Source organism: Pezoporus wallicus, unplaced genomic scaffold (genome assembly GCF_028554395.1).
Source record: "Pezoporus wallicus isolate ANWC-B61680 ecotype Strahan unplaced genomic scaffold, APGP_CSIRO_Pwel_v1 contig_7749, whole genome shotgun sequence".
Lineage (NCBI taxonomy): Eukaryota > Metazoa > Chordata > Aves > Psittaciformes > Psittacidae > Pezoporus > Pezoporus wallicus.
In genome coordinates this window covers 18,650-46,589 of record NW_026638894.1, presented here as the reverse complement: position 1 = coordinate 46,589, position 27,940 = coordinate 18,650, and the positions used below count along the sequence as shown (strand labels likewise).

General features: G+C 39.1%; 2 protein-coding genes across 2 annotated transcripts in view; both read left to right on the top strand.

Moving 5' to 3' along the window:
- PAQR9 (progestin and adipoQ receptor family member 9) overlaps window positions 1-9,512 on the top strand; it is a 38,520-nt gene extending 29,008 nt beyond the window's left edge. Inside the window, exon 4 of the transcript XR_008972598.1 lies at window positions 9,406-9,512. The gene's annotated coding sequence lies outside the window, so the exon portion shown is untranslated. The remainder of the gene's footprint in view (window positions 1-9,405) is intronic.
- PCOLCE2 (procollagen C-endopeptidase enhancer 2) lies at window positions 413-26,723 on the top strand. Its single transcript, XM_057412978.1, has 9 exons — window positions 413-525; window positions 1,463-1,571; window positions 9,406-9,661; window positions 11,167-11,291; window positions 14,613-14,749; window positions 19,235-19,389; window positions 21,846-21,929; window positions 24,464-24,631; window positions 26,142-26,723. Exons 1-9 carry the CDS (start codon window positions 413-415, stop codon window positions 26,270-26,272), a joined length of 1,278 nt encoding a protein of 425 aa, XP_057268961.1. The 3' UTR covers window positions 26,273-26,723.
- Window positions 26,724-27,940: the final 1,217 nt, after the last annotated feature.

Here is a 27,940-nt window from a genome sequence, read left to right as displayed (position 1 = left end):
GGACAAACACCCTCCCTGTGCCACCTGAGGACAGGGAGCGGGGCGTTGCAGGGGCCTTCGGCCGGTCCCGCTGACTGAGTGCTCCTTCAGCCCCTGCTTGCGCGAAGTACGCGGGTGCCGGGGGTGCCCCCGGGGCCGAGGTTGCAGCACCGCCGCCCGGCCGGGCACAGCCGGGGCAGGGTCCCCAGGGGCCGGGGGAAGCCGGCAGCTCCCGCGGCTCCAGCAACGCCGCGCCCCGCCCCACGGGGGACGGGCGGTGCGACCCGGCCCTGCCCTGCCCTGCCCTGCCCTGCCGCAGGGGCGGGGGACCGCGGAAGCCTTTGCCTCCTCCCCCGACCCCGCCGCACACGGGAGGAGCAGGGGACAGCCGGAGGAGCGGCTCCGCGGCCCCAGCCGCCGCCGTCGCCCGGAGATGCCGCCCGCCGCCCCGCGGCCGCTGCTGCTGCTGCCGCTACTGCTCCTGCCGCTACTGCTGGTGGTGGTGGTGGCGGCGGCGGCGGCGCGCCCGGCGGCCCCGCCGCACAGGTACTGCGCACCCCCCCCGCGCCCGCGCAGCGCTGCGCACCCTTCCCCGCCTCCCTCCCTCCCCCCGCAGCAGCGGTGCCCTCCGCGAATCCGCGCCTCCGCTGCCTTCGGGCAACACCTGCGGGTGTTTCATTGCCCGTTACCGACCGCATCAGGGGAGGGCACGGAGAGGGGCTTTTCCCACGGGAACAGGCCACTGCGAGAGCGGCTCCTTGTAACACACCACGTAACGTAACATAACAGTGTAATATCCCAGCACCTAAAGCTCAGCGGGGCACTCACTCACCCTCATGTCCTCAGCAGTAATATTGTGGTTCTGCGCAGGGTTTTGGAGGGGGGGGGCTCCCGTCTGTCCCCGGAGCAGGGAGCGGACACTGCACCCCTGAACGCCCTCACCCTGGCAAAATGGGGGCGCAGGGTTCATCGCCAGGCTGGAGCAGCAGGACTGGAGCACGTGGTGGGTTGTGTTCCTGTGGTGGAGAAAACTTCCAAAGTGACTTACGTGATGAAAATATCCAAGTTCAAAGCTTTTCAGAGTGGAACAGAAAGGAATCAAAAATTATTACTGTGCTGTTTTAATTCCTACTATATACCCTAAAAAAGTCATTACCAATCACTTTTAATAATTATGTTTCATTGTAATAGCAATTTGCAGTGATTCACACCACACCTTCCATCTTAGGAACTAAAAAAGGAGGAAGGATAACAGCCCGTGTAAACCCAGAATTAGTTTCCTCTACACCTCAGTTTGTGTATTAAATTGCACATCTATGTTAGCAGTGAAATTATGTAAGTAACGAAGCATATGTTTAAAGTTAGCAATGTTTCTAAGTATTTAAGCTGTGTTTTTAAGACAGTTCATGCCTTTTTGCTATTATTCACAGAATAAATTAAATATATTTAAAAATTAAGCGCTACTTTTTCCTGTTATTCTCAGGCCTACATTTGCATGTGGAGGAGTTGTATCTGGAGAGTCAGGGTTTATTGGGAGTGAAGGATTTCCAGGAGTCTACCCTCCAAACAGCAAATGTACTTGGAAAATCACAGTAAGAATTTTTAATATCACAAAATCAGTGCTGAAGAGAATGAAAACCTATTTGTTGTTAATGCCAGTGTTTTACATGGGATAACATATGTGTCATAATGAACTCAGTAATTCAGAGCAGCTCAGCTATCTGGAGCTTTTTAGGGTTGCTGTAATATGATAATAGTGGCTGAAATAGAACTGACCTTGCTTAATGTCAGAGGCAAATTTTCGTTAACTTCCATAGATACACCTCTAATTGTTTTAAATGAACCCACTGGAAAGCAAACGCCTACATTTCCAGTCACGGCAGAGAGCAACAGTTGGTTAGATTGAATGGACTAAAGTAAAGCAGTGGGGTGTAGATAATTAGAAGCAAAATTTTTGGCAGGAAAACCTAGAAAAATTTTCAAGCAAAACCAAAAAATTCAGGATTCAGGCAGGTTTGCTTGTCCTATGCTAATAACTGTGTTCTGCCAGGCAGGACATCTGGAGTATGTCATACAGCAAGCTGCCAAAGCAATAGAGAAGTGTTGTTACATTTATAAATGACCATACAAAACCATGTGGAAAGATTGATATTTTGATGCTGAAATGATACTGTAAGGCAGAGACATATTTGTGGACAGCAAATGCCATTAAACAATGAGGACTAAACACTCCAGTGTTGGAAGTGTCTTTATCCACAGACTCTGAGAAAGGGATTTGAATGAATGATTACTTTTCCTCACATGTGCACAAATTAAGCCCTCCAAAATTGTCTACCAAATTTCCTCTCCATTCCATAGGCACAGTTCACTAAGAACTTCATGACATTCAGGCCTAGAATATGGGCTTTAGAGATCAGAAGTATAAGAAAGCATAACACCACCACACACACCCCACACCCCCCGATTAATCTGCATGTTGACACAATCACTAAAGACAACTTCAGTTCAAAGCATTACAAGCTAGGTGCTTGCAGTAGAATAGGATGTCAGTGTAATTGTCTCCTGCTACTATAGAGATGCTGACGAAAAGCAGGAGACATTGATCTGTTTACAGTATTCAGTTAAAATGCCTCTTGTACCAAATGAGTGATGTCATTTTAATAATTTTATCCGAAGGATAGCAGTGAGGATGCAACAGTTGCTTTCTGTACCTTTATGCAGTATTATTATTAGGGCCAAGTTAAAGGTTACCTTTCATCTGTGACTGACTTTATCCAGAAGAGAATGATGTGAAATACAGTGTATGCTCATAAACAAACTTGCTTCCTGCTATTGAGAGGCTGAGATTACAGCAATTAGCATAGCCCTTCTCAGAGTCTGAAGAGCAGACGCAAATTGCATTTGGATTCATACGCACATGCCTTAAATAAAAGGGGGAAAACCTCCCAACTTAAGTTTACCAATGTAACTCAGTATTAACTCTTCAAAAGTTCAAAATTTAATCTGGAGGAAACAATAATTTTAACAGCTAAATTTTTTACCATTAAATAATTCAGATTATAAATGGAGGCAGCACTGGGGAAGCATTTACTGAAGCATCCCATGGATCTGCCCTTCATCACATATTGGGGATGGAGGGAGAAAAGAACAATGGAATGTATTTTAAAAGTCCACAGAGAGTGGTTTTCTTACAGACTTCATGTGGCTGTGCCAAGATGTGAGTGTCCACGTTAGCCTGGACATTGTGAGAAGAGTTACCACAAAGCTGTGTGTCTGCACTCAGGCTTTACTGACAATGGGAGGAACTCGATGGCTTCTGTCATTTTATGACCATCCTCTCTCCCGGTTTTCTGCTGTGCTGCCATTTCCTCCTGCTCTTTGACTGCTGCATACCTATTCTCCATAGCTCGCCCAAAGCCAGCAAAGGGCTGCACAATTCCAGTAGTCTGGGCTTTCTTTTGTCCCCATCTCATTTAACCTCTATTAGGCAATATTGCTCACTAAGCCAGGTTAATTTTTTTCCTCTGTCAACTGTGTAGAATGCCCTGTCCTTTGGATGCACAGGATGGACGTAGAGAAAGCAAGGAGTACGAAACTTTCAAGACTAAACCTGCATTCTTTTTAAGAAGAGAATGATTAACCAAACTGAGGGAAAGTGGTAAATTCAAGGGTCTGGTTAACCTGAATTTAAGCAATAAAATCCTTTCACTGATATTGGTGAGGCTCAGAATAGCTTGCAATAGCACCCAAGTAAGAAAGCTGCTTACACAGCCATGATGAAATATGCTGTAGTTACTGTTAGGCTTCCTCATTTAGCATCTGATCTTAGAAGGTGACTAAGGCTTTTTGCCTGTCCATTTTATCCAAGGGCTGTGAACACCTTCCTGAAAACATTCAGCTTAATGCAGGATCTGACAAGTCTTTAAGACTGGAAAAGACATTGATTCACTTTGTGTCTGCGTCACAAGGAGCATGAAGCTGTTTTTTTTCTCAACTACAGGATCTCTCTGTCTATGAACAAAATCCACAGAGAGGCAGAGTGACAGCTATTTCATTCTTTAGAAGAAAATATGCCCAGAAAATGTTACGGGTAATACAGATAAAGCAATGTATCATTCAGGTATCAGCTGAAATCTTTCCAACTGGTCTGCTAAACCTAGAAGAGTCTCTCTAACTCAATTATGGTTCTGTTATTTCAAGAGACTGGGACTTTTTGAGCTGGCTAAAGAAAACAGCTTCTCTATTCTAGAGAGCTCTAAGAAGTGTTCAGCACATGCTTGTGGTTATATTACAACCTTGGCAGACTACCCAGCAGCTTTTAGCTGGCTTTGCTGAGAAGTCATCTGTACAGCTATTTCCTTTCCTATAGTAATGTATGTAGCTTTATCTAAAATATGTCATATACATTTACTTTTAATACTATGTAATCCTTCTTGGCCATCACCTTGCATAAATGTGTCACATAGTCCAAGAATCTGGACTGCTGTCCTGTTATTTGCTGGCAGGCTGTGTCGTTCCCATAAAACTCTAACGACTTTATGTGCAACGATAATACTGGAGACTGTCAGAGTTATATAAGGTTATATTTTTATAGGTTCAGAAGCTGTGTTCCAGTAGGTTTGCTGACAATAAGCAAGGTTTGGAAAAGCTGCTTATTAGGGGAACTGGGAATCTGCCCTGGGGGAGTGAAGTATTTTAAATCATTTTATCTACATTTTAAGCATTCATTTCCCCATATCACTGTGAAACTGCCCCTTCCAGCAGAGAAGAGATCTTCACGCATGGTTGTATTGCCAGAAAAGAAAGAGCTGAACAGAATCTAGTGCCTTTTTGTCAGGAAGAGCAGCTAATAGGATTTTTTTACAGAACTGCTCCTCAGTGGCTGGTGAGCTGGGCAACAAGTGACTGGGCAGGAACTGCGGTTCTTCCCTCATATAACTCCAAATAACTTTCACATTCATTCTCAGTAGAGAGAAATAATATGTTTGGCTTGCAGGCAGCTGATGCGTTTTTCAAGTCTACCTAGGACTGCTATGGCAAAACCTACAATCAGCATTTTGGTATTAGATACACACCAGAATATATTAAACCCATCAACAATATAGGTTTAAAAAACTAGGCAAAATATTTTCCCAGAAAGTTGGCATTTAAGGGGCTTTTCCTATCAAAAGATTATTTTGAAAGCAAATAATCTAAACCAAGTGATTTTGGAAAGCATAACAGTCTGGGAATCCTCCCCAGAAACAGAGGCACAATGATGAAGATGGCTTTGCATTCAGTCAGAGTAACATAAAAGCAACATAACTGCTTTAAATGTAAGTGAACTTTGATTAATATTATGTGATATGGCAGCAATGAATTATAAAAAAAAAAACCAAACAAACAAAACCCCAAAAAACAAAACAACAAACAAACAAAAACCCTAAGGACCTTATTTTGTGGTAGGCTGTCTATATAAAATAATCATGCCCTTTTGAAGAGGTTAACAGTCTACAGAGATGATTTTAGGGAATTAAGGTGTAGAAAAACTTCCTAAAAATTCAGGGAGTGCTATTTTACTTTAGCCTTCAGTAGACGTAAGGCATCCTTCACATGAGTTTAGCGTCATAATGTCTGATCCTAAAGAAGTCTATAGACTTAAAATAAGAAGGGACACAGAGGGCAAGTATGGGTCAGTCACCCTCAGTGTGACAAGGAGCAGCAGAAGCTGAAGTGCCTCTGTCATTGTAAGATACCAGCTGGATGGATAAATCAGAAAGTGAGGCACACCCTGCAGGGGAAGCATCACACATTCTTCCTTTGACTCCTCCTCATCTTCCTTTTTCTTTTTTCTTTTTTTTTTTTTTTTTTTTTTTTTTTTTAATTAAAAGCTGCAATTCCTTCCAATTCTTCCTCTGAGGTATGCCATTATCTTACTGCATCGGACTCAGACACGGCTCAAAGTAAACAACACTGAGTCATGCTGGCCTTTGCTTTCTCCCCTGTGTTTCTAATGGAACAATGTTTTAAATGTCCTAGGATAAACATTGGCAGATTTTAGCACATTCACTTTCAACATTTAAAAAAAAGGGAAATGGTAGAAATGAAAGAAAAGCATTGTTTTGCAAGAACGACTGTGTTTAGGGTGGGATTCCTTGGGAGTAGCTGCAAACTGATGCAGCTGCTGCCAGAATGTGGAACCACCATCCTCTGCACTCTTGAATGTCATCTGGTCAGACCACAAACTTTTAATGATTTAACATATTGGAACAAATTTGATGGTTTTATAAATAATGAAAAATATTATTTTAATAAGCAGTGACATTATTTTGTAAAGTAATGGCACTAAGTAGCAACTGGGATTAAGGGCCTTAGTTGACACATTTCTGTAAATGACTTCTCTCCCCACATTCACCTAAATGTGAGCAAGGATTGTTGTAACAACTAAAGTCTGGAGGAGGCTTCTTGTTAAACATTCATGACCGAGTGGCTGAGTTTTATCTCCACATTTTTTACAAACAGTTGCAAAACAAAACTTAGAAACTCAGTACATGATAGGGAACATTCTTGACCAAGATCAAGTAGACTGAACTAGGAGAAGCTAGAGAGATTAAAAGCTACCATGAAGTATAATTGGATAATGTAATGTAGTTTAGTATAACACAGCGGTGGAGAGAAGGGTACAACACTGCACAGAGTTACTTATACCATGAAACAGAAAACCCAAGACTTGAGTGAATGGTTGGCTGGCAGTTCAGAGTTTCGCTGCTTTGCCAACATCCTCTCCCTCTTAAGCATGGGCCAGTCCCTCATTCTGGTTCTCTGTGCCCCACTTAGGGCAGCAGGACAGAGTGGAATAACTGGGGGTAGGAGTTAGTGCCTTGAGGCTGGTGTGAGCAGAGCAGTGCTGGTTCAGTGTGCTCATGGAACAAAGCTGCCACTGAGCACCCATCAGCATCATCAACGGACAACCACTTGGCTGAATCTGAATGCATTTCTAAAAGGACAGCAAAAAGACTTTTTCCTACCCCAGAAGCAGCCACCTCTCACATTTCCACTTCCTTCTTCAAACTCTGGGAGGGAGTAGGTATCTTCAAAGACTAATTCAGGCTGAGGAAGTAAGGAAAAAATATCAGAGGTAATGACAAAACTATTTAATATGATAGAGCAACTTCTGCTCAACTTTCAGAAACAGTGGAAGGAACAGGGGAAACTTCTTAAAGGTGGGCAAGTTGTAGCAAAACCTCAAGACAGTGGAAAATGACGGACAATCTTAACTGTAGGTATAACAGCTTGGTCTGTTTTAAAACATGATGACCTTTAAAGGTCACCTCATTTGGGTCCTGTTTTACCAGTTGTACAAACTGATGAATAACGACTGTTCCAGCCCAAATGACTGTATGTTATTTTACATACATACTTCTTGGAAAAAAGGCTGCTTTAATTTAACTGCCTAAATCTGGCTTTATCTGACTAACTTTTCAGCCAGCATTTTTTAACTGATTTGTCCAGTCACACAGAGTTTGTAGTATAACCATAGATAACATTCGGGCCTTCTGACAGGAATACCAAATTCCTCTTAGCTCTTTTTCCATTAAAATGGCCGTGTCTTAATGCTTCTTAGTGATTCAGACCAGCAGACAAGTGAATGCAATAGTAAAGAGAATTAGGTATGAGAGCAGTGATTCAAGGAGTCATACTGCTTTCACAGAATAAATATACATGTGGAATAATTTCTGTTACCAGCTATAGGGCTTGCTCAATTCAGTAGCCTGAGTTTTAAACCTAATATCTGGCTTCACAGTTTTCTAAAACATAGTCATTGTGGTTTGGAATTTCTGGGTAAGATCAGATGAGTTTTTGTGGTTTTGATGCAGTAGCAGTAGTAGTAGTGCCGTACGTCAGCACAGGGGAACTGAATGCATTTTTGAGAGAACTTGGAACTTAAAGGAACATACTCTGAAACCAGCAACAGGAGCTGTAGTGGGGCTTCTCAGTACATGGGGCCCAGGCAGCTGAAAACAGCTCATGCATAAGTCTGTCCTGCTGCAGGATCACTGTTAGCACTGGACATAAAAGCAGCTGCATGAATGAGTAATCTTACCATATCTACATCACACTTCTTAGCACATCTAGAGCTGCTGCCTGTATGAGTATCTTCTGGGTTAAGGGGTCTCTTCCATCTATAGCACCTCCATCTATACCTGACAAGGCATCTTAATGCTGTGAGTTTCAACAGCTAAGACAGTTTCATATAAGAACAGTTTATCTCAAACCGGTGTTTTAAAATGAGTCACTCTTAAGGAAGGAAAAAAATTCACGAACTCTTAAATAAAGTGGCTTAAATATCAACTTCCTGCAGATATATTAGGTGTGTTATATATTTAAAAGTAGGAAATAGCAGTGTTTCAGTAAAATAGAACAGATGCAATTATTCTAATAGGTAACCACTCTTTTGGGCTGTGAATTAAATGTAGATAATTACACTCTGCCTGTCTAGCATCCCTCTATATTGCAAAATACTGTTTCCCTTCTTCCTGTCCTGTTGCATAGCATTGAGTGCTTTGTTAGAATAGTTTTCACTTCTCACTATGCTGCTTATTCTCTTACAAGCTTGCAACTCTATCCCAGGAAATGTTCTCCTCCTTGTAAACTGTTATGCTTTCTCAATTTACATCCTTCTCTGTACTCTTGCCTCTTTCACAATGTCCACAGATGCAGGCATGTAAGAAGATTTGCTGTCTTACATCCCCTCAGGTGTTACAGAAAACAAAACTCTTCTGTACTGAGGACAACCACCAATGGTTCTTTTGAATTCTCTGTTCATAATTTTACATATTCTTTCCGAAAACAGTTCTTTCACTGCAGCCTTCCAGCTAAATGTACCACTTCAATAACTAAATATTAGGGTTGTACAGCATTAGCCGTAAAGTTTCCAATTTTTATTTATAAATGTAAGTCATGTGTTAGTAAATAAAAGAATTCTTTGAACTATGACATTTTATGACTTAAATAAGGCCATTTCATCTGTTCAAAATTGTAAATTGTTTCTTTTTTCTTCTTTTTTTAACATATTGCTCTCATCCTCCTCACTTTCCTTGGTGACAGGGAGCTGCATGGCTGATTGCATACTTAGAGCAGAAAACAAGAGAAACATGCCAAGCTGAACTGGGTGGTGATGCTGTATAATTGACTATATGAGCCTGGCTAGACAATACTGTGGATTAGGAAGAAAATAATGGCAACACAGATGGCCAGAGCTTTGTTTTTATGATTGGCACAATATGATTTTAAAAACTTTTCTGCCTGAAGTATACTTGACAAGAAGGGCTTACCTGATGAGAAGTGAAGGATATGAAAATACTCATGCAAATAGGGGGATCAAATAGATATGTGGTATCAGTCATGCTTCAAGATATATCTCTCCCTCCTTCCCTCTCTCTGCAGGTCCCAGAAGGAAAAGTGGTGGTTCTTTCTTTTAGATATTTAGACCTGGAAAGTGACAACTTGTGCCGATACGATTTTGTGGATATATACAATGGCCATGCCAATGGACAACGCATAGGCAGGTTCTGTGGTACTGTGAAACCAGGTGCTCTTGTATCCAACAGCAATAAAATGTTGGTGCAGATGACTTCAGACGCTAATACTGCTGGAAGTGGATTCATTGCAAAATTTTCTGCAGCAGAACCACATGAAAGAGGTAATTAACAATTACGTAGGTTCTGAAGAGAAATATAACTGTACAAATCTACGGAGAGCCACATAAATGCTTAAAAAGATGTGATGCCAGATGTATTAGGTATTGTGCTGTTCAACGTATTCTTTAATTATCTTGCTGAGGATATCACAAAGTATAACTGTTTAATCATAGTCAAAGTAGTAAAGAGGAGGGGTAACTGTTATAAGACTTGTGAAAGAGCTGCATCTAGTAGTAATATGGTAATGGCTAGTCAATAAAACGGTAGATGAAATTCAATACAGATAAAAGTTGCAAATAAGAGGGAAACCCCTAACTTCATGTATACTACAATGGGCTCTGAATTTACTATTACCACTTAGGAATGATATCTCAGTATTAAAACAGGTAACTTATGAAAATAATAGTTGATCATCAATCCAGTGCAAATAGATGTCAAAAAAGAAACAGAACCTTAACAATTTTTTGAAAAGGGAATAAAGGCCAAACAACAACAACAAATTATGCCCCTATAAACCCATAATGCATTTACATCTTTAATACTGTGTGCCGTTTGGATATTCCCATCTCAGAACAAGTTATAATAAAACCATCAGAAGCAATCAGAGTCAACAAGTACAAAGGAGTTATGGAACATCTTCTGCACAAAGACCAGCTGCAAAGAATGGAACACCTTCATGCTGGAAAAGAGAAGGTCAAGGGGGGTGTAGGAGAAGGCTCTAAAGGCATTGGTGGTACAGAGAAACTGAACAGGGACCACTGCCTCTTCTCATACAAAAACCAGATGAGCAAGTGGCTGCAAAGATGGTGATTTTTCCCAGTGAGCTGTTAAGTGGTGGATTGCTGTGCCAGGGAACATCGTGGATTGTTAATTTCTTCACTGGTTTAAAAACAATTAGAAAAACGTACGAAAGAAAAAATTGTTAGGTATTATTAAACATAAAGGCATTGCCTTGTGCCTGGGAAGACCAAGAACTGAGAGAGGCTGGGAGGTTACAGGGTGGTGGCACTGGCCTGCTGAGGGACTCTTTTTCAAGGCTTTTGCTATTGGCATGATAGCAGATTGTTAGGTTGTTAGATAGCAGATATATGATAGCAGATAGACAGGTTGTTAGGCCTACGCAGTGCAGGTGATGAGTAATTTACAAGTCCTTCTAATTGTATCCCTGTATTGCCCCCCGACACAGCTTCCCCTGTGAGCTGTGGTGAAGTTCTCCAGCCCCCATGACTCCTCCTCCTCCAACCCTGGTGTGCACGGGAATGCTTCTCACTCTTCTTTTTTACCCCCTTCTTCGTCTGCGTCTGGCCTTTCCTACCCTTGATTAAACACATTTTCCCAGAGGTGCCACCAGCTGAGCTGAAGGGCTCAGCCATGTCCAGTGGTGGGGCTGTGGCAGGACTGGACTGGCCACACCCCCTCACCGAGGCAGCTGCAGCAAAACAGGTGCATTACAGGGGCTACCTGCATGCTGTTGCACTGGGGTCAGCCTGGTGTGCTGTGCTTGCAGGGGATCAGTACTGTGGGGGACGACTGGAGAAGCCGTCGGGGTCCTTCCAAACGCCCAACTGGCCAGAGCGAGACTACCCAGCGGGAGTCACCTGCTCCTGGCACATTGTCGCCCCGAAGAACCAGGTGAGGCGCTGCCATCACCCTGCCAGCATGGCCCAGCTTCCATTGCTTGCAAGGACTAACACCTCATGACAGCCTGCTTGCACAACACGCTGCCTGCGTTGCACTGGAACAATAAAAATGCTATTTGGCTGACATGTGAAGCTGGGCTTGTGCAAGGAATACAGGCACACCTATGCTCCAGCAATACCCACCTTCCTCTCCGGTATTGGCTGGCTCACTCCAGTAACTCCTGTGCTTTCTCAACACTGCATGTCCTCCTCTGTCACCGACTTATTCATGTCATACATGGAATGGTTTGGGTTGGAAGGGACCTTAAAGCTCATCCAGTTCCAATCCCGGGCCATGTGCAGGGATACCTTCCACTAGACCAGGTTGCTCAAAGCCCCATCCAGCCTGGCCTTGAGCACTGCCAGGGATGGGGCAGCCACAGCTTCTCTGGGCTACCTGTGCCAGTGCCTCACCACCCGCACAGTGAAGAACTTCTTCCTAATATCCTGTCTAAACCCCTTCAGTTGAAAACCTCCTAAATTAAGCTTTTTAAAGTATCTGTAACTGGTGAGGCTTTTAAAACAGGCATTTTTAAAGCTTATTTTGTTAATTAACGAAATACCGTGCAAATTGAATTAGGGCAGATGATCATCTCAAGACCAAACATGATCATGACCAATGCTACATTTAAGTCTAACAACATTTGTGGCATTTATTGGTATTGCTGCACTTTATTATTGAGGTACCCAGGAAGAGCTGATTTAATTTATTAAAAGCAGAAATTTTATTCTGCCTACAGTACAGGGAACGTATTCAGATTTGTCCTGCACAGGAATTTTCAATGTACATTTCATGAAGTTTTATCTTATATTTTGAAGACAACACCATCTCATAATATGCTTCCTTAGTTAGGGAAATAACATCAGATCATATATTACAATTTCATTAAGCCCTGAAGAGATGTGACAGCAGACCAAGAGGGCTCATTTGCCACCATTTCCCACACATGGCAAAGTGTGTTCCCTATACTGTAGGGCTCATCTCAATCCTAGCTTCACATTTTCTGGTTGTTGCTGAGCCATATGCTCTGTACTTTGGCAGGAGGTCTACTATAATTGAATGTTTTTGTCACCAAGCATGTTTGGTAGGTTGCTTTTCTTAACCACATACAGCTTCTTAAATTCCCCTATATGTAAAGACAACTTTCCTCTTAATCTTCTGCTCATGACCATAATCCTCCAAATAAAAAAAAAAGCTGCCCTAGATAAATGCATTCTTCAGATCTTTCACACTTTTCCATTTACCAAGATATTTTATCCCTGGTACTGAAGCAGTGTCTCAGCTTAGTCTTTCCTGTACTACTCTTTAATCCACATTCCTTGTTTGCTAGATACAGGTCATTTAACAATTCTACAGATAGGCAGTGATTTTTAAAACCTTATCTGCAAACTGCAGATTACTTTGGTTCTTTCCAAGTATCTCTAGATAAGCCTAAAAACTTTTCCTAAGCTTGTAGAAAGGCTATGTAAGCACAAAAATAAGGACATCATATCCTGTACGTTTTGAGAATTCTGTTCCATAGATCTACAAGTTTCCAAATACGTATTTTTTGTGTACTGCAATAGTGGTTGTTTGCATGCAAATGAAACAGAATTTTGACAGTTGAAAGCCATTTCCAAGGAAAGTGAATAATAATCTTTCTTCAAGTGCACATGAAAAGCTGTTCACTCTTCCATTTGCCAAAGTTTAGGTGCTGTTGTCTCTATGTCTCTTTCACAAGCATGTGAGCAATAAAGCAAGGCACTCTTTTGCTTCTAATACAAATCTATTACTTCTTTTATTACAGAAGATGTAGGAGCTTCTCATGATGGTGAAGAGCTTCTATTCTATCATGAAATATTTCTTCATTAGTGCAAAGTGCACTTAGGAACAATAATAAAGTAGATATTACAGCTTGTTGTTTCGCCTGCTATGGAAAAATTTAGCATTTCCACTCCCAATTGCATTAGTTATTTCTGTACAATCTTTTTTGAACATAAGCATGTTATTCAGATGGGTACATCCATTTAAAGCGCATTTTTTCTTCACAACCACAAGGCTTTTGAAACAAACCTGTTACTCATCTCTGAAATGAAGTCCCCCTAGGCTACTCATACTTTATGGGAAACAAAATGATGCCTTACACTTGCGAACAGTGCAAAAGCATATCCAGGCAAAACTAAAACATCAGGTGATAGCATGCTATCATTACTATGAATGTAGAACAGGACCACTTTTACTCTTTCAGTAAATCAAAGTGTATGCAATGCACAAACTACTCATTTTTTCATTGTACAGTCTTAAAAGATTTAATATCATCTTTGAGACAGAACTTTAAAAAGAAATCCTGCATAGCTATAATCAGCACAATTCAGTGCTGTCATTCAAGCCTCATTTCTGCTATTTATGGGAAGGTGATTTAAAAACTGTTGTGCTTCATATAAAGACACAACCTAAATGCATATATTACCTCTGTTTTAATTGTGCAGTTATGTTGTGTTCTCCTTCCTTGCTACACACAACTGACAGTGTTATACCGCAGGACTTCCATTTCAGAGCATTAAATTCCACATCTGTTTTCTTGTCCATAGTTTTTCTTTCTTAAGTAGAAAAGCCCATAAATACAAGTCATGTTGGAGGTAATGGCATCAGTACTGGAAATATTAGAGCTATACTAGTCCTCACTTATGACTTCCAAAGCCCAACATTTATGGAAATTATGTATGGAAACACAATTCATTTAACTAGTTACTTTCTCTTGATTTTAGTCTTTACTGATTTTCTTTCTATCAATATTTTTGTTTCTGACCTTTTATTTCTGCATCAAGTAAACAGCACTGGCAAGCACAGTGGTTCAAGGCCTGTTCTTAATGAAGTCAGTAAAATGGGTCTTAACAAACTTTGCCCTTACTTTTTCTTTAGTGTATCTTGAATGATACAATGACACTAAAAGCCCCTTGTTTGTGGTTCAGATTTGCTACAGTTACTTTAAAAGCAACCTAACACTGGACACCTACTATCCTGTTTTCATTCAAACGTAAAAATTACTTTATCACAAGTTACTTGCATATATTTGAGAACAAACTGTCTTACAGAATGTTAGTCATACGTTGAAAAAATTGTTGGAGAGAAGTCACATGGATTAAAATACTTAGCTCCACAATTAAGTGGACTAAGGATTTTTCCTTTACAGAAAGAAAAATCGATTAGTTCTTCATATGAAGAGGTCATTATAAGAGCACTAAAAAGCTCTGTATATCAAAACCTTAATAAGTTATTTAACTTTCCCTGCAGCTAATAGAGTTAAAGTTTGAGAAGTTTGATGTGGAGAGAGACAACTACTGCAGATACGACTATGTTGCAGTGTTTAATGGTGGGGAAATAAATGATGCTAAAAGAATTGGGAAGTACTGCGGAGACAGTCCACCAGCGTAAGTAACTTTCTCAAATTATGAACTTTACTACCACTGTTTGCCATTTTGCTAAGAGTTTTGTACGAGGCTTCTGGAATATTTTTCTTATTTTTTAAAATTAATTATGTCATTTTCTACTTCAAACTGAACTTCTAGGAGTTGCTTCATATATTCCCACCCCCTAGGATTTTCTCTTCTCTCTCTCCCTCCACTATTAGTGCTGTCTCCAACACATGTTCTGTCCTGTCCATAATTAGGACACTCTCTAATAACAGCAATACTAATGGTAATGCCATTTATATTGGTATAATACCAATATTAACCCACAAACCACAACTCACCTATTCCCCCCAAACCAACTCATCCCTCCAAGCCTCCCACCCCCAGAAACTATTTCCAACCCAGCCAATGGCACTGTAACTATAATCGGGTCTAGCATAGTAGATCATAATTATTCTCCCCAAAAGAGGAGTTTTTTTGGCTGAGGCTAATAATTTTTAGCTCTCCTTTCCCTTTGTTCCTCTTCCAGCGATCTTCTTAAAGCTGAGTAGCTCTAGAAGATGAAGAGGATGCATTTTGTTTCAAGAAATACAAGCTATTAAAAAAAAAGATACATGGAGGTGTGTGACTAGACTTGTATCTCAGAAGTGGCAGATAATTTGATTGCCAAGAGCAACTAATTGTGGTACAGGGGGTGAGGTGCATACCTCAGTGTTTCTAAGCATAGCTTGCTAGACTGAGATTTACTATGAGATTTTTTGTGTTTTTTGTTTGGTTGGGCTTTTTAAGGTTATGTAGTATACCCTCAGGAGGTGAGAAGAAAGGCAAACATTCTGAGGACTCTTTTAAAGAGCCCTTTTAAAGATTTTTCTTCTCCATGCAGTAGGTATATAATAGCATAACAGTGCTAGAAACAGAGTAAGTGTAGGCCTACAGAAATTTATTAGAAATTTGGCAAGAATTTAAGATTAGAGCTGCACCTGAAACACAGTAACATCAGTTTCTTTCAGCCAACTTAGGCTTTTGGTCTCGGGTTGCACTTTTTTCTTTTTTTTCCTTCCTTTTTTTTTTTTTTCCCTTCAATTTGAAACTTTCTACATAAAGTTTCTACATTTTCAGGCCCCCTTCTTGTAGTAAAGTTGAAAAAGTTGCTCTGTAAAAAGGTATTGACAAAAGAGAGTCTTATGGGTAAGATTATTCTTTAATCGCTAGGTAATTCACTAAGATGATGCAAGAGGCTAAATTCTAGCTGTAGTTACATGTATAATCACTTCTTTGTTTTCAGGAAAAACTTCAGTAGCAAAAGTAAACTATCTTTCCATATTGCCTTCAACCCAAAGGCTGTGAGATGGAGGGAGATTCTGCAAGATAAAGTTAGTATTCAGTACTCAAGCCAAAGAGGTGGCTTAAAAATCTTGGTCATTCACTTCCACCTCTTAGCCAAATGACATTAAGAATTTTTCCATTTTTGCCTCACATATTTATTCATATGAAACTGACTTCATACTTCTTAGCTTAGACCTTTACCTGGAAACCAAGATGAATTATTGCCTTGCAGTGCTGTGGCACTTGGAATGACTGCAGATGGACTGAATGGGTCTCCCAATGGGTGATGTGTTTCTTTGACCTAAATGTTGCAAATATCTGTGTATATTAGATAGCAAATCACCATCATCCGAAGTAAAAATATCCTCCCAAAAGCAATTCTATTGCAAACACTCCTCTTTAGACAAGATTAAAAAAGCAACCAGCAGATGAGCAACAGTAGTTACATTACTTAACACTTTATCACCAGGTACTCCATTGATGAGCATAGCATGAGTGACTTTACAGATCCATCCCTTACAGCTCAACTTTTACTGCATAATATCAAGTATTTACCTTTAAGCTACTGCAAAAAAAAACAACAGAATCTCTGATTAGAAACACTTAACTAGTTATGTTCCATACACATGCATTCAGTTCCTGCCATTGGTGTTTTGCTGTGCACAAGTCAGATCCAAAGCACTGGAGCAAATGGACTTGTTTCCAAGTTGAACAGAATTGAAGCCAGAAGCATGATTAGAATCTATTTTGACTCAATGCAAGTTGTGACATTTCAGATCTTTTCCAACTGAGCTAAGAACCAAACTCCACAAGATCTTGTCCTCCCCTTCGTTCTTGGAAGGCAGCAGCGAGCATCACCCTTTACAGATGAGGCTGATGGCTTTCAGTCCCTGGGATTTAGCTGCCTCTTTCCAGCTAAAACCTAGCCCAGCGGGGCAAGTACATTTTTCACTGTCAGGATCTGGTCTTGGCTGACAGGGCAGTGCAAAAGGAAGAAATGCCAGTTAGATCTTGAGAGGTAACCACATGAAGCTTCCTAAACCAACTCTCAACTGTGGCTCAGCATCTTCTCCACAGTATGTCAAAGCTGTAAATTGGTCTGCCAAACCCTAGTGGGCTTCAAAATACAGGCATTTTAGTATGGACTTGTGAAACAGGAGAACAAGGGCATAATACTGGTCTCAGACCCAGTCACATAGCTTAGAGATGAGATTTCCTGTTACAGAATGATAAGTGTCCTGGAAGTCCATTTTACAATAGCATTGCTTCCTAAGCAAAGATCCAATATAGAGCTTGAACATAGTCACTGTCCCTTGCAGATTTGTATATAGTCAGCTTCTATATCCAGTGAAAGAGGGGAAAGTATGTCTCTTGGGGATTTTCCACTAGCTCTGAAGAATTCTCATGACAATTTATCAGCTGGATTCAGAAAAACAGTAAGGACAGGACCAGTGTTGTAAAAGAACCGGAAATCATGGTGTGTAAACTGAATGACAAAACAATCCTTCTATAGAGCATTCATTACGTCTGACACAGTAATTATGCGAGGTGGAACTCATTAACCAGCACACAGATAATGTAACATGGTATTCTGTAACAGAAACAGTATACATCAGAAGTATGAGTAAAGTGGATACCCTGAACTCATTTGGTGGTTGCAGAGATTAATTCAGATCCAACTGCAGCCAAGCAAGCATACAGTGTAACCACATACCTGATTCCTAAATACAATTACTATGATATATAAATGACTGGCAAACATAATAATCACAATTTACTAGGAGCAGTAATTATTCAAAAAACCCCTGCCTCTCAAACAAAAAGCCTTTTTAAAAAAGACAGGATACACAGATTAGGTCAGATTTTCTGATTTGGAGCTCCAATTTGGTGTTCAGGAAGCAGAACAGAGCTCTCAGGCAGCTGATATCAGTGCCCTCCTATGTTCATAGTTTGTGCCAATACTGCTGCAAGAAATGCGTATTCTGTGCAAATACAGCAGCATCTGTAAGTTATAGAATTCCAGATAATGAAGCACATATGTTTGGTTATGTCAGACTCAGCCATCAGAGTAAACTGAGTTCTGAAACACCTGCCAAAAACCTGGGAGATGAAGACAACTTGTTAATTCAAAGGCCTGACTAAGCATTTTGAAAAGATCCTGCTCATGAACTCCGTTGGACTTCCTGGGAAGGAGCAACACAGACATTAGTTAAACCACATCCTAAAACCACTTTCTGTTTTCCTCTGTCCTTTACAAAGATTCTTTTGCCCCTGTATTTTTCTTCCCCTTTCCAAAACCTGTGGTTTTGCTTGAAAAATCCTTGTTACTAATTATTAATAAATATTGAGACAAGGTCTGTGGAAAGCTTAGAAGAATGAGAGAAGTGATGCTTTGGCTCAACCTGCATTCCATATGATTTTCTCTAACAGTAGTCTTGAATGAAGTCTCATCACACTTCATCCACATCCAGAAACAGTTAGTATTAGTGTCACAGAAGTTACTACACAGTTTATGAGCTGAAAACTGATACACTCAACAGTGCTAGTTTATGACGTTTCCTAAGAAAGGAAAGAAAACAAATCCTAAGAAAGGAACTCCATTAGCTCTTCAAGAGCTTGGTAATGACAAAAGCCGAGCCTACAGAAATAATAACTCAGAACATTTATTTTTAGTGCTTTTGTTAAAGAATTACAGAATCCAACACTGAATTAATTTTCTTAAGGCTGTCCAAATATGTCTTGTTTTGCATTAAACAAATGCAAATTATGAAAAACCCAAACAGCAACAACCAAACAAAAGCATTTACTTACCTCTGCTACAGGCTGAGGATTTCTTTGGTATATTTTCCCGCTGTGTTAATCTAGTCCCTTCCATTCCAAGGAAGTAAAGTCTGCAATGAAGTCACACAGAGGAATTTAAAGATACCTATATTGACATAACCTTCAGTAACCAGAGGTTTAGATGATTCATCAGAATGAGTTTCACACTCAAAACACCAGTGTCTGACTGGTAGCCAGCAAAAAAACATCTATTTCAGTATTATTCTGGGGTACATATCGCATCCAGACCAATAATTAAAGTGAAGTGCTCCCTCTTTTTCTTGTAAGAGGAATGCTGTTAATACTTCTTGACTTTGGCATTCAGAACGATGGAAATATTTTGTTTTTCTATTTCAGGCCTATTCTGTCTGAGAGGAATGAATTGCTCATTCAGTTTCTGTCTGATTTAAGCTTAACAGCTGATGGTTTTATTGGCCATTATAAATTCAGACCAAAAAAATTACCCACAACTACAGTTCCACCTACTACCACAACAGTCCCTGCTACCTCAAGTAAGTTTTATGGCTTTATTTTATTCTTAAAAATATAAATTATTTTAGGACAGGGAGAGGGTTACAGAAAAATATAATAGAAAGTGTATTAAAATTTTATTGTATTTCAAATATCGAGGGAATGAGTTAGAATTAATATACTCAAGGGAGTATCTTAGTCTACTCAAGGGACAATCTACTTAACATTGCTAAAACAAAATCTACCCAGCTGAGTGTTCAGCGTAACAGTAACCCCAGCTGAGAGAATTTTCCTGTCTCTTCTTATTTTTTGACAGTTTACTAGTAAATTCCATGGAAGAATGGATGATCAAAATTCTTTTGTATAAGACGACCTAAATATTTCAGGACATAGCTTTTATTTAAAGGAACTCTTTCTTCTACACAAGTAAAGATCTGACCGTATTTTTATTCAGATAGTTATTAAGATCAAACAAATTGGTATGGAAGCCACCTGAGCCTTCTTCAGGTTCAATATGATGCTACCCTAGATTTATTTTTATTTTAAAAACAAACAAACCATCCCCAATGACAACAAAGAAACCAAGGGATTGGAACTTATAAATCATTATGTCATGCTAAAAATAAGTATCCTTTTATATTTAAGACTAGACAGCATATATGAAAGATCAAAGGAGGGTTTCTCTGAAGGTATTGCCAGAACTACCTCATTATTGAGATACTGAGGAATAAATTCTTACAGTTTCTATAGCCTGAATGTGAGAGATTTAAGAAACAGGCATAGCAGAAAACCAGTTTATTTGTGATGGTTTTGCAACACGTAACCTGATTTGTACATAAAATGCATCAAAAGACAGGACAGTAATGGTCTGTCAGCAGGAAACCTAGAAGCTGTGCTGCTTAAATACTGCTAATAAAGGGTTTCAAAATAGATGAAAATAAACATTATAAAAGTGAAATTATAATGACCTGTAAATCATCCTGATGCGACTGCTTCTCTAACAATAAATAATTCAGTGCTTCTTCACTATAAAGAACTTCTTAACCAAGTTGTTAGTTCAAACACTTGGTCTCAAGTAATCCAGGCTGTCAGCTATCTCATGCTGTCTTTGTATTCAGGGCTTTGCCATTAAGCTTTGCTCTGTGACCTCTTTGTGTGCACACATGCAAAAGAGGTATACTTTATTAATTAACTCCAAATAAGTTTTTGTGACAACATGTAGAGTGTCACGAGGTATGCCTCCATAGACATAGGAACTTGCTCTTTCAACACTTCTCCCTGTAGGAGGCAGTTACCTTTCTAATCAGTTGCACTGAATACCATTCACGTGAAGACCAATGAGAAAAACACCTAACCCAAACAACACAAAATCAATGAAAAATATGGAGTCCTATCTTTAAACTTTGGATTTGAAAGGCTAATCAAAGAGTATGCAGATCTAACAGTCATGGGCATAACACTGAAGACAAAGTAATTTTAATGCCATTCTGCTGAATCTCAGAAACTTGGAAAACTGTGAAAAGCATCAATTCGTTCAAGTAAAGAAAAAGTACAAATTACTGATTGGAAAATTAGTCAGAAGGTTTTTTTCAGAAACTTCAGGCTGAACAAAACTTCTGCAAAATTCTCTATTCCAAAGAAAGTAAAAACCTGCAAACATATTATTCAAAACTGTTCAAGTTTTTCTTGGAAATGAGGGGTTTGTAGGGGTTTGGTCTTTTTTAATCTGTAAGTCTCAGCTCCATGTTTCCAATAATTATGATATCATTGACCAATTCCAAACAAATTTGAAAGGGACATAAAAGCCTTAAAAATACTGCAGCTGGACACAGTATGTAGAAGGTGTTAGTTGCATAAAGTAGAGACTATTAACAATGATAAAAGTACAAAGAGTATTCACTAGTTTATAAACAAATCATTCAATCTCAGAAAGGAAATGTTAGTCCCCAATATTAAAGAGATACTTCAAGCATTATGCTTTATTTCAAAATATTATCAATAAAAACTATACAGTACTAGATGTCATGGAGCTATGTGAGAAATTTAGGGAAAAAGAAAAGTCAGGAATTTGAACTCTCATCTCCCCATCACAGTACAGTAATTTCATATAAAAGGCCACCTCCTCCCTTCTCAAGTGCTACTATAATATTATGTAGTATTATGACACTTTCAGTGGACCACTAGGGCTTTATAGCAACAGACAACAACACTATGTTACATATTTAAGATTGCACTGCAATTAAATGTGGATTTTCTGTAACATCCCATTTTATAAGGTCATTAGAACAGATACAGAGCTGGGACTCACATAGAAAGGCAGTGATTGGAGGTGATGGCAGAGAAAAGTAATATCGCTATTGTGGTGTTTGTCCCTTGCAATACCAGATCTAGTTAATGTATATATCAGGATTGTTAATTCTTTTTTTTTTTTTTTAACCATACTCCTTTGTATTTGTATCAAATACCTCACTTCAGTTTACTTTTTGCTCCTCAAAAGTTGTGAAACCTACAGTTGCCCTGTGCCAGCAAAAGTGCAAGAGGAGCGGGACTCTTGAAAGCAATTATTGTTCAAGCAACTTTGGTAAGGAATCAAATTAGTCCCTTTTTAATTATTGACTTCGCAGTGTGTTGTTAGACTCATAGGAATTTTACCAGATGTAGTTCTGACTTATTGTTAATGTATAGGCTATATTTTCTATACCATCTTATGTGTGTATCTGACATTAGTATCTGTGTATCACTCAATACATTCTTAGAGATATTCCAAAATGGGCACTGCATATATGTGTGTTTCAAACATACTTCATCAGTCTGAAAAGCAAATGACAATGTGTCGTGGTTTAAACCCAGCCAGACAGCTCGTTCACTCACCCCCCCCTTCTTTCCCTCCCCCTACTCCCGGAGGGACGGAGAGGAGAATCGAAAAGAATGCAACTCCCACGGGTTGAGATAAGAACAGTTTAGTAACTAAGGTATAACACAAATCACTACTGCTACCACCAATAATAACAATGATAAAGGAAATAACAAGGGAAGAGAGTACAACACCTCAGCACCAACCGACCGATCACTCGCCCCCCAAGCCCGACCAAGCTCCGACCGATACCTCCTCCAACCCTGCAGTCCCACAGCCCTTCCGGCTAACTCCCAGTTACATCCTGGGCATGACGTGCTGTGGTATGGAATACCTCTTTGGTCAGTTTGGGTCAGCTGTCCTGTCTCTGCTTCCTCCTGGCTTCCCCTCCCCCCTGGCAGAGCATGAGGCTCACAAAGTCCTTGGCCAAACCAAAACATCCTTGTTATCAGCTCTGTTCCCGAGCTGAAATCAAAACACAGCACTGCACCAGCTACCAAGAAGGAGAAACATGACTGCTACTGCTGAACCCAGGACACAATGTAAGACAACCACCTGCAGGAGAGATATGATTCAGTTAGTGCACTGTCATTTCATCTGTCTGTAACCAGCCAATACACAATCTATGCTGTACCTGCTGACTATTCCACAGTTCAGTTGACAGACTTCCAATATATTTTAAAAAGAAATTAGAAGGCATCTAAGCTTGTAAGCACTGCTTTCTGTAGACAGACATTACTCAGGAAAATGATGCCTGCTACATATTTAGATGGCATTTTCACTGCTCATTTATTCAGTTATGTCTGAGTATTTTCTGATATTAATACTTGAAGATTTTTCAATCCCCTATAACAAGCCTAAAAGTTTCATGGGATAATTTTCCCAAACACACACTGGGGTTGTTTTTTTTGTTTGTTTGTTTTAATCTAACTTTACAGCTAATCCCATGAGATTTGAGGAAATTTCACAGGGTTGCATAATCTTGCTAGAAAAACAGTTGAGGGCTGGGCTGTACCCTAAAGCAGAATGGAGTCACTGCAGTGTGACCCCTTACCACTCTTGACCACCAGCCTGTTTTCATTTGCAACCAGTATAGGCTGGCCCAAGGCCAAAAGAAGCAGAGAGGGGAAAAAAAGCCCCAAACTTAGGTCTACTTTTACTGACCAAACCTCAGCTCTCGTGGTCAATGGTAAAAGATACTATATATAAAACTTGTTCCCTTTCCTCTAGCATCAGAGTAATAAACCATATTCTCTCTTGCCTTTTGTCAAATACTTTCATTTTTTTTAATCTTTTCCATGGCAGGAATAAGAGTAAAAATATTTTTTATGCTACTGTGAATGGAAATGTATCTTGAGGGAGGAACAGAAATTGTACTGTTTGTAGTATGTAATTTATTCTAAATTTATTTGCTGACTTCATGAATTTAGAAGAGCCATTTCTCTTTCATGATACATTTCATTTTTATTGTTTCTAGAAATATAACTGCAGTACCCAGCATTCTAACATCCACAATTCTATTTTAATTGAACTTGAACATTCCTATTTAATTAAAAGCTCTGGAAGATAACGTGCAAATTTACAAATGCCTAATCCAAACTCTGGAGTAGGCAGATTTATAAAATAAATCTGGCTGCACATACCTGATAACTGAAGATCAAGTTCATCCTAGGATACAATAGCTGATTTACAAAAGGTGATCTGAGAAACAAAACGAACTGCTGGTAATACCACTAATTAGTCCCTCTTGCTAAATAAAGGGCCTACAGGTTAATCTAGTCATCCCAGGAATAAAAATGGTATGTTTATTTTCATCTGAGAGATCTTTGGAAGATATGGTGATCTAATCAATTTAGCTGAAATTGGCAAATTCCTATCAATATCAGGCCTTAGACAGATCAAAATCTAGCTCCTAGGGCATTTGAGAGTGTCAGAGAGCTGGGATTTCAGCTTTTGGCTAAAAAGTTTTCAATCTAACTTCTCCAGTGTTTCAAAATTAGTCATTGAAAGTAGTATCAAATTGTACTGTTTAATTGAAATTATCAAACCCCAGAACTGGGCTTGCAAAAACCTGATACATTCCAAAATATTATTATTATGGTGCCACTAAAATTTGTCACTAAGAAGTTATCTATTACAGGTGATTTTAGTAAGTGTTTCCAGTATTGTTTGTCTCCTTGTTATGAACTAATATACTTAGTTTTTCTTATGCCTCAAATTTCTTATCTAAATAAAAATGTATCAAATGCTTTTTCTTCTAGTGATAACTGGAACTGTAATCACAACAATAACACGGGCTGGCAGTCTGCATGCCACAATATCCATCATTAATGTATATAAGGAGGGAAATTTAGCAATTCAGCAAGCTGGCAAGAGTATGAGTGCCAAGATTATTGTTGTATGTAAGCAGTGTCCTCTCATCAGAAGAGGTAAGTATGCAAGAATAACCTCCTTGTGTGTTTATAAAAGACGACATGAAATATGACCACAAAAATCAGTAAGATTACAGTGACTGTTTCTATAATCAGCAACTAATATTATAATCAATTTAGTATAAAAATAGTTATCCAGCTTTATATTGCTTTCTTCAGTTTTACTTATGAGGATTAGACTCACTTAGATCAAGGAGTTTAAAAAAAAAAAGTCTTTTTTTTTAAACCCACATGACAAAGTAAAATCTGATTTGGTTCTTTCAAATGTAGCTCAGTTACATATTTTTAATTTTTACATGTATGATTTTGGAGCTAGTTTTTATACACAATTATTTAGAAGGGAAAACAACACCATGCTAAACCTAGAAGAGCAGTATGTCACAGCAAAGGACAAAAATCAACACATTTCCCTGTTGCTTTGCTCTTGCATATATTTACATCTTTACTGTAGAAATACTACCACTGTTAAGCCCACTCTGTATCAGCAAACAGCCAGTATTTCTACAGCTATCTTAAGCAATACTATAAAGAGGTCAATCAAGATTATTTCCAGTTAAATGTAACAAAGGCTACCTATATGCTGTTGTAAGAAATACAAAGACTATTTTTCATTGAGGCAAGTAAAAAAATCAGTTTTCAGCTCTGCTTCCTGAGGCGGGAGATCATAAATGGAACCATAACAGGAAACAATCAAAATAATACTATAAGCATCACAACCCCCCTGATAACACTGAAGATACTACTAGTATTGAAGCATATTAATTCAAAGTGGGCAGTACCAAAGAGAAAAATCCTTTTTAGAAACTAGATTTTGCTCCTTTAGTTCTCTGGGAACTAGACATTTATCTGGGAGATGTATCATCCTTGGTGGAACAAACTCTCTCCTTTTAGGCAGACTGCTGGCTCCAAATCACATACTTCTGTTTCTCCTATATCAATATTAATTATTTAATAGTCATTACTTAATATCTAAACTTTTTTGCTTATAACCCTATAATACCTACTACTCCTTCCAACCTAAGGCCTTGCAAACTCCCAGCCCTTCTAAGCCGTAAAAATATGCAAATTCATCCAATTTCTCCAAAGCCAGGGTTCACCTTGCTTGCCTGACTGCCTCTTCATATATATATATAAAATGTTTATGTCTCTGAGGGAGAAAAGCAGAATAAAACACTTAAGTGCATTATCCTACAAGCGGAACAAATGAGAAGATATTCAAAATGAATGAGACACATTCCACTTGGGGTGTTAGTAGCTAAGTGAGCCAGTGTTTACTCTGCATTTCTAATGTCTTTCAGACTCATTTGACAGGCTACATTTGACGAATATTTCCTGTATATTTAATTATGTAGTAGATACCTAGCTATATATCTACTTTGAGTTCACATAATTGTATGTGAGAAGGCACTGGTCAGAGCACAAAGGAATAGAGACCACGGGCAAAGAACTATAGTTACCAAATTATGTTCTGGATTTCTGCTTTGTAATCTCATTCTCTCCTTTGTAGGTTTAAACTACATCATCATGGGCCAGGTAGAAGAAGATGGTAGAGGCAAAGTCTTTCCCAACAGCTTTGTCATGAGTTTTAAGACTAAGAACTCAAAGATCCTAAATGCCTTGAAAAACAAAACATGTTAAAACTAAACTCTGCAGCTGCATTCTATCATCTCTCTTGAAAAACAGTTTTCACTTAGTGTAAGTCATGAAGATACAACTGATTGTCAATACTAAGACCATGCTTGCTCTTTCTTCCCTACCACCCACCTGAGCACACTCTGGCACAAAGCGGTAACCATACATGTACAAGACGAGAACAGATCCTCCTGAGTTTTAAAAGCTGAAGATTTGCAGCACAGCCATCTGATCTGAAACATACCAAATTCCAATTACTTGGAAGTTGTTAATTTATAATTGTCCAGTTTTTTAAGGAGTTGTGTATGTAAAATAAGGTTTCTAAGTGCAATATTTATAGTAACTCATTTTATCTTAGCTTTTTCTCTAAAGTTATTTTATTACATGGATTTCTGCAGTATTACCTGTGCTTAATAAAATATTTTAGGATTAAATCATACACCAGCTAGTTATTCATTATGTATAAGGTGGGGCAGACTAAACATAGAAACCCTTTTTTGATCTTTTACATGCTTTTGATGGTTTGAGTCTTGCACAGTATGACTGACACTACACTTCCTTGCTCATTAAGGGCCTGGTTTTCCTTCTATTGAAGTCAGTTGGTTTCCATCAAGTTGTTGATTTGAATAGGATTTACTCTTCACAGAATCAAGACAACTGTAAAACATCTCCTTGCTTTTCTCTACTATTGACTGTTATTTAGTTAGGAAATGTCTCTATTAAGTTTCATAAGGTAATTAGGGAGGAGAAAGGTAGGAATTTTTAGTGGCAGTGAAGTACACATGCAAACAGTTTAAACTTTTTGGTTCTACTGTGAAAGAACAGAGAATACAGCAATGCTCAGTCTGGCACCAGGAGTGTAAATAGTAGCGTATATGTCTAATTTATTTCATTCCTATATGCAAAAGGTTGAACCAGCAGATATTTTGAGAAGGGAAGAACAGACTTGAAGCAGTTAGACAATGTTATAATGTTAAGGGATCTCTGTCAGGTGAGCCTCTTGTATACAGTTCTGAAGCTGAAAGGCTATAACCAAAGACGGAGGAATAGAAGCAGATACAGGTAAACATTAATCCCAAGAATTTCAAGAACATTCTGCTCAAAAGCAAATATGAAAAACATGCTTCAAATTGGCTAAAACTTGAATACTATTAAAAAATTACATGGATGGAACAGAATCTAAGATCCCTTTAAGTACTTATTTCCCCCATATATAAATACTATACCAGAGTTCCTTTTGTAATTTCTATCCATGGGCAGAAAACTGTAATGTAATACAGTCCCTACTGGAAGTACTTACTGCTTATTTTTGTAGTGGAATGCAGATTATCACTTTTCTTCAATGATTGATTTTGCTATGTAATGCCACAAGGCACTGCCACACTGCAAGTCAGTAGCACAGCAACATCTGTTTGGAGGATGTATGGGTAATTAGGCAGGAGACAAAAGAATCAGAGGGAGGCACAAAGATACAAAAAGGCTGCGCTGGCAGCTCCCATCACACAGCTCACTACTGTAGCTACACTTCACAGACTGCTAGGCTTCTGCCTGCCTGCCTAAACCAAACAGCATTTCTCTATGGAACTGACAGCAATGCTTTGTTCAGAAAGCAGATGTAGTTTTGCAATTTAAAAAATTTAAAATTTTAATTTTCCAATATTGATTACTATGCAG

Coding starts and splice junctions, on each gene's coding strand:
- PCOLCE2 (XM_057412978.1), top strand. CDS start 413: ATGCCGCCCGCCGCCCCGCGGCCGCTGCTGCTGCTGCCGCTACTGCTC. Junction 11,292..14,612: donor TTGTCGCCCCGAAGAACCAG/GTGAGGCGCTGC, acceptor CTTTCCCTGCAG/CTAATAGAGTTAAAGTTTGA. Junction 24,632..26,141: donor GTGTCCTCTCATCAGAAGAG/GTAAGTATGCAA, acceptor TCTCCTTTGTAG/GTTTAAACTACATCATCATG.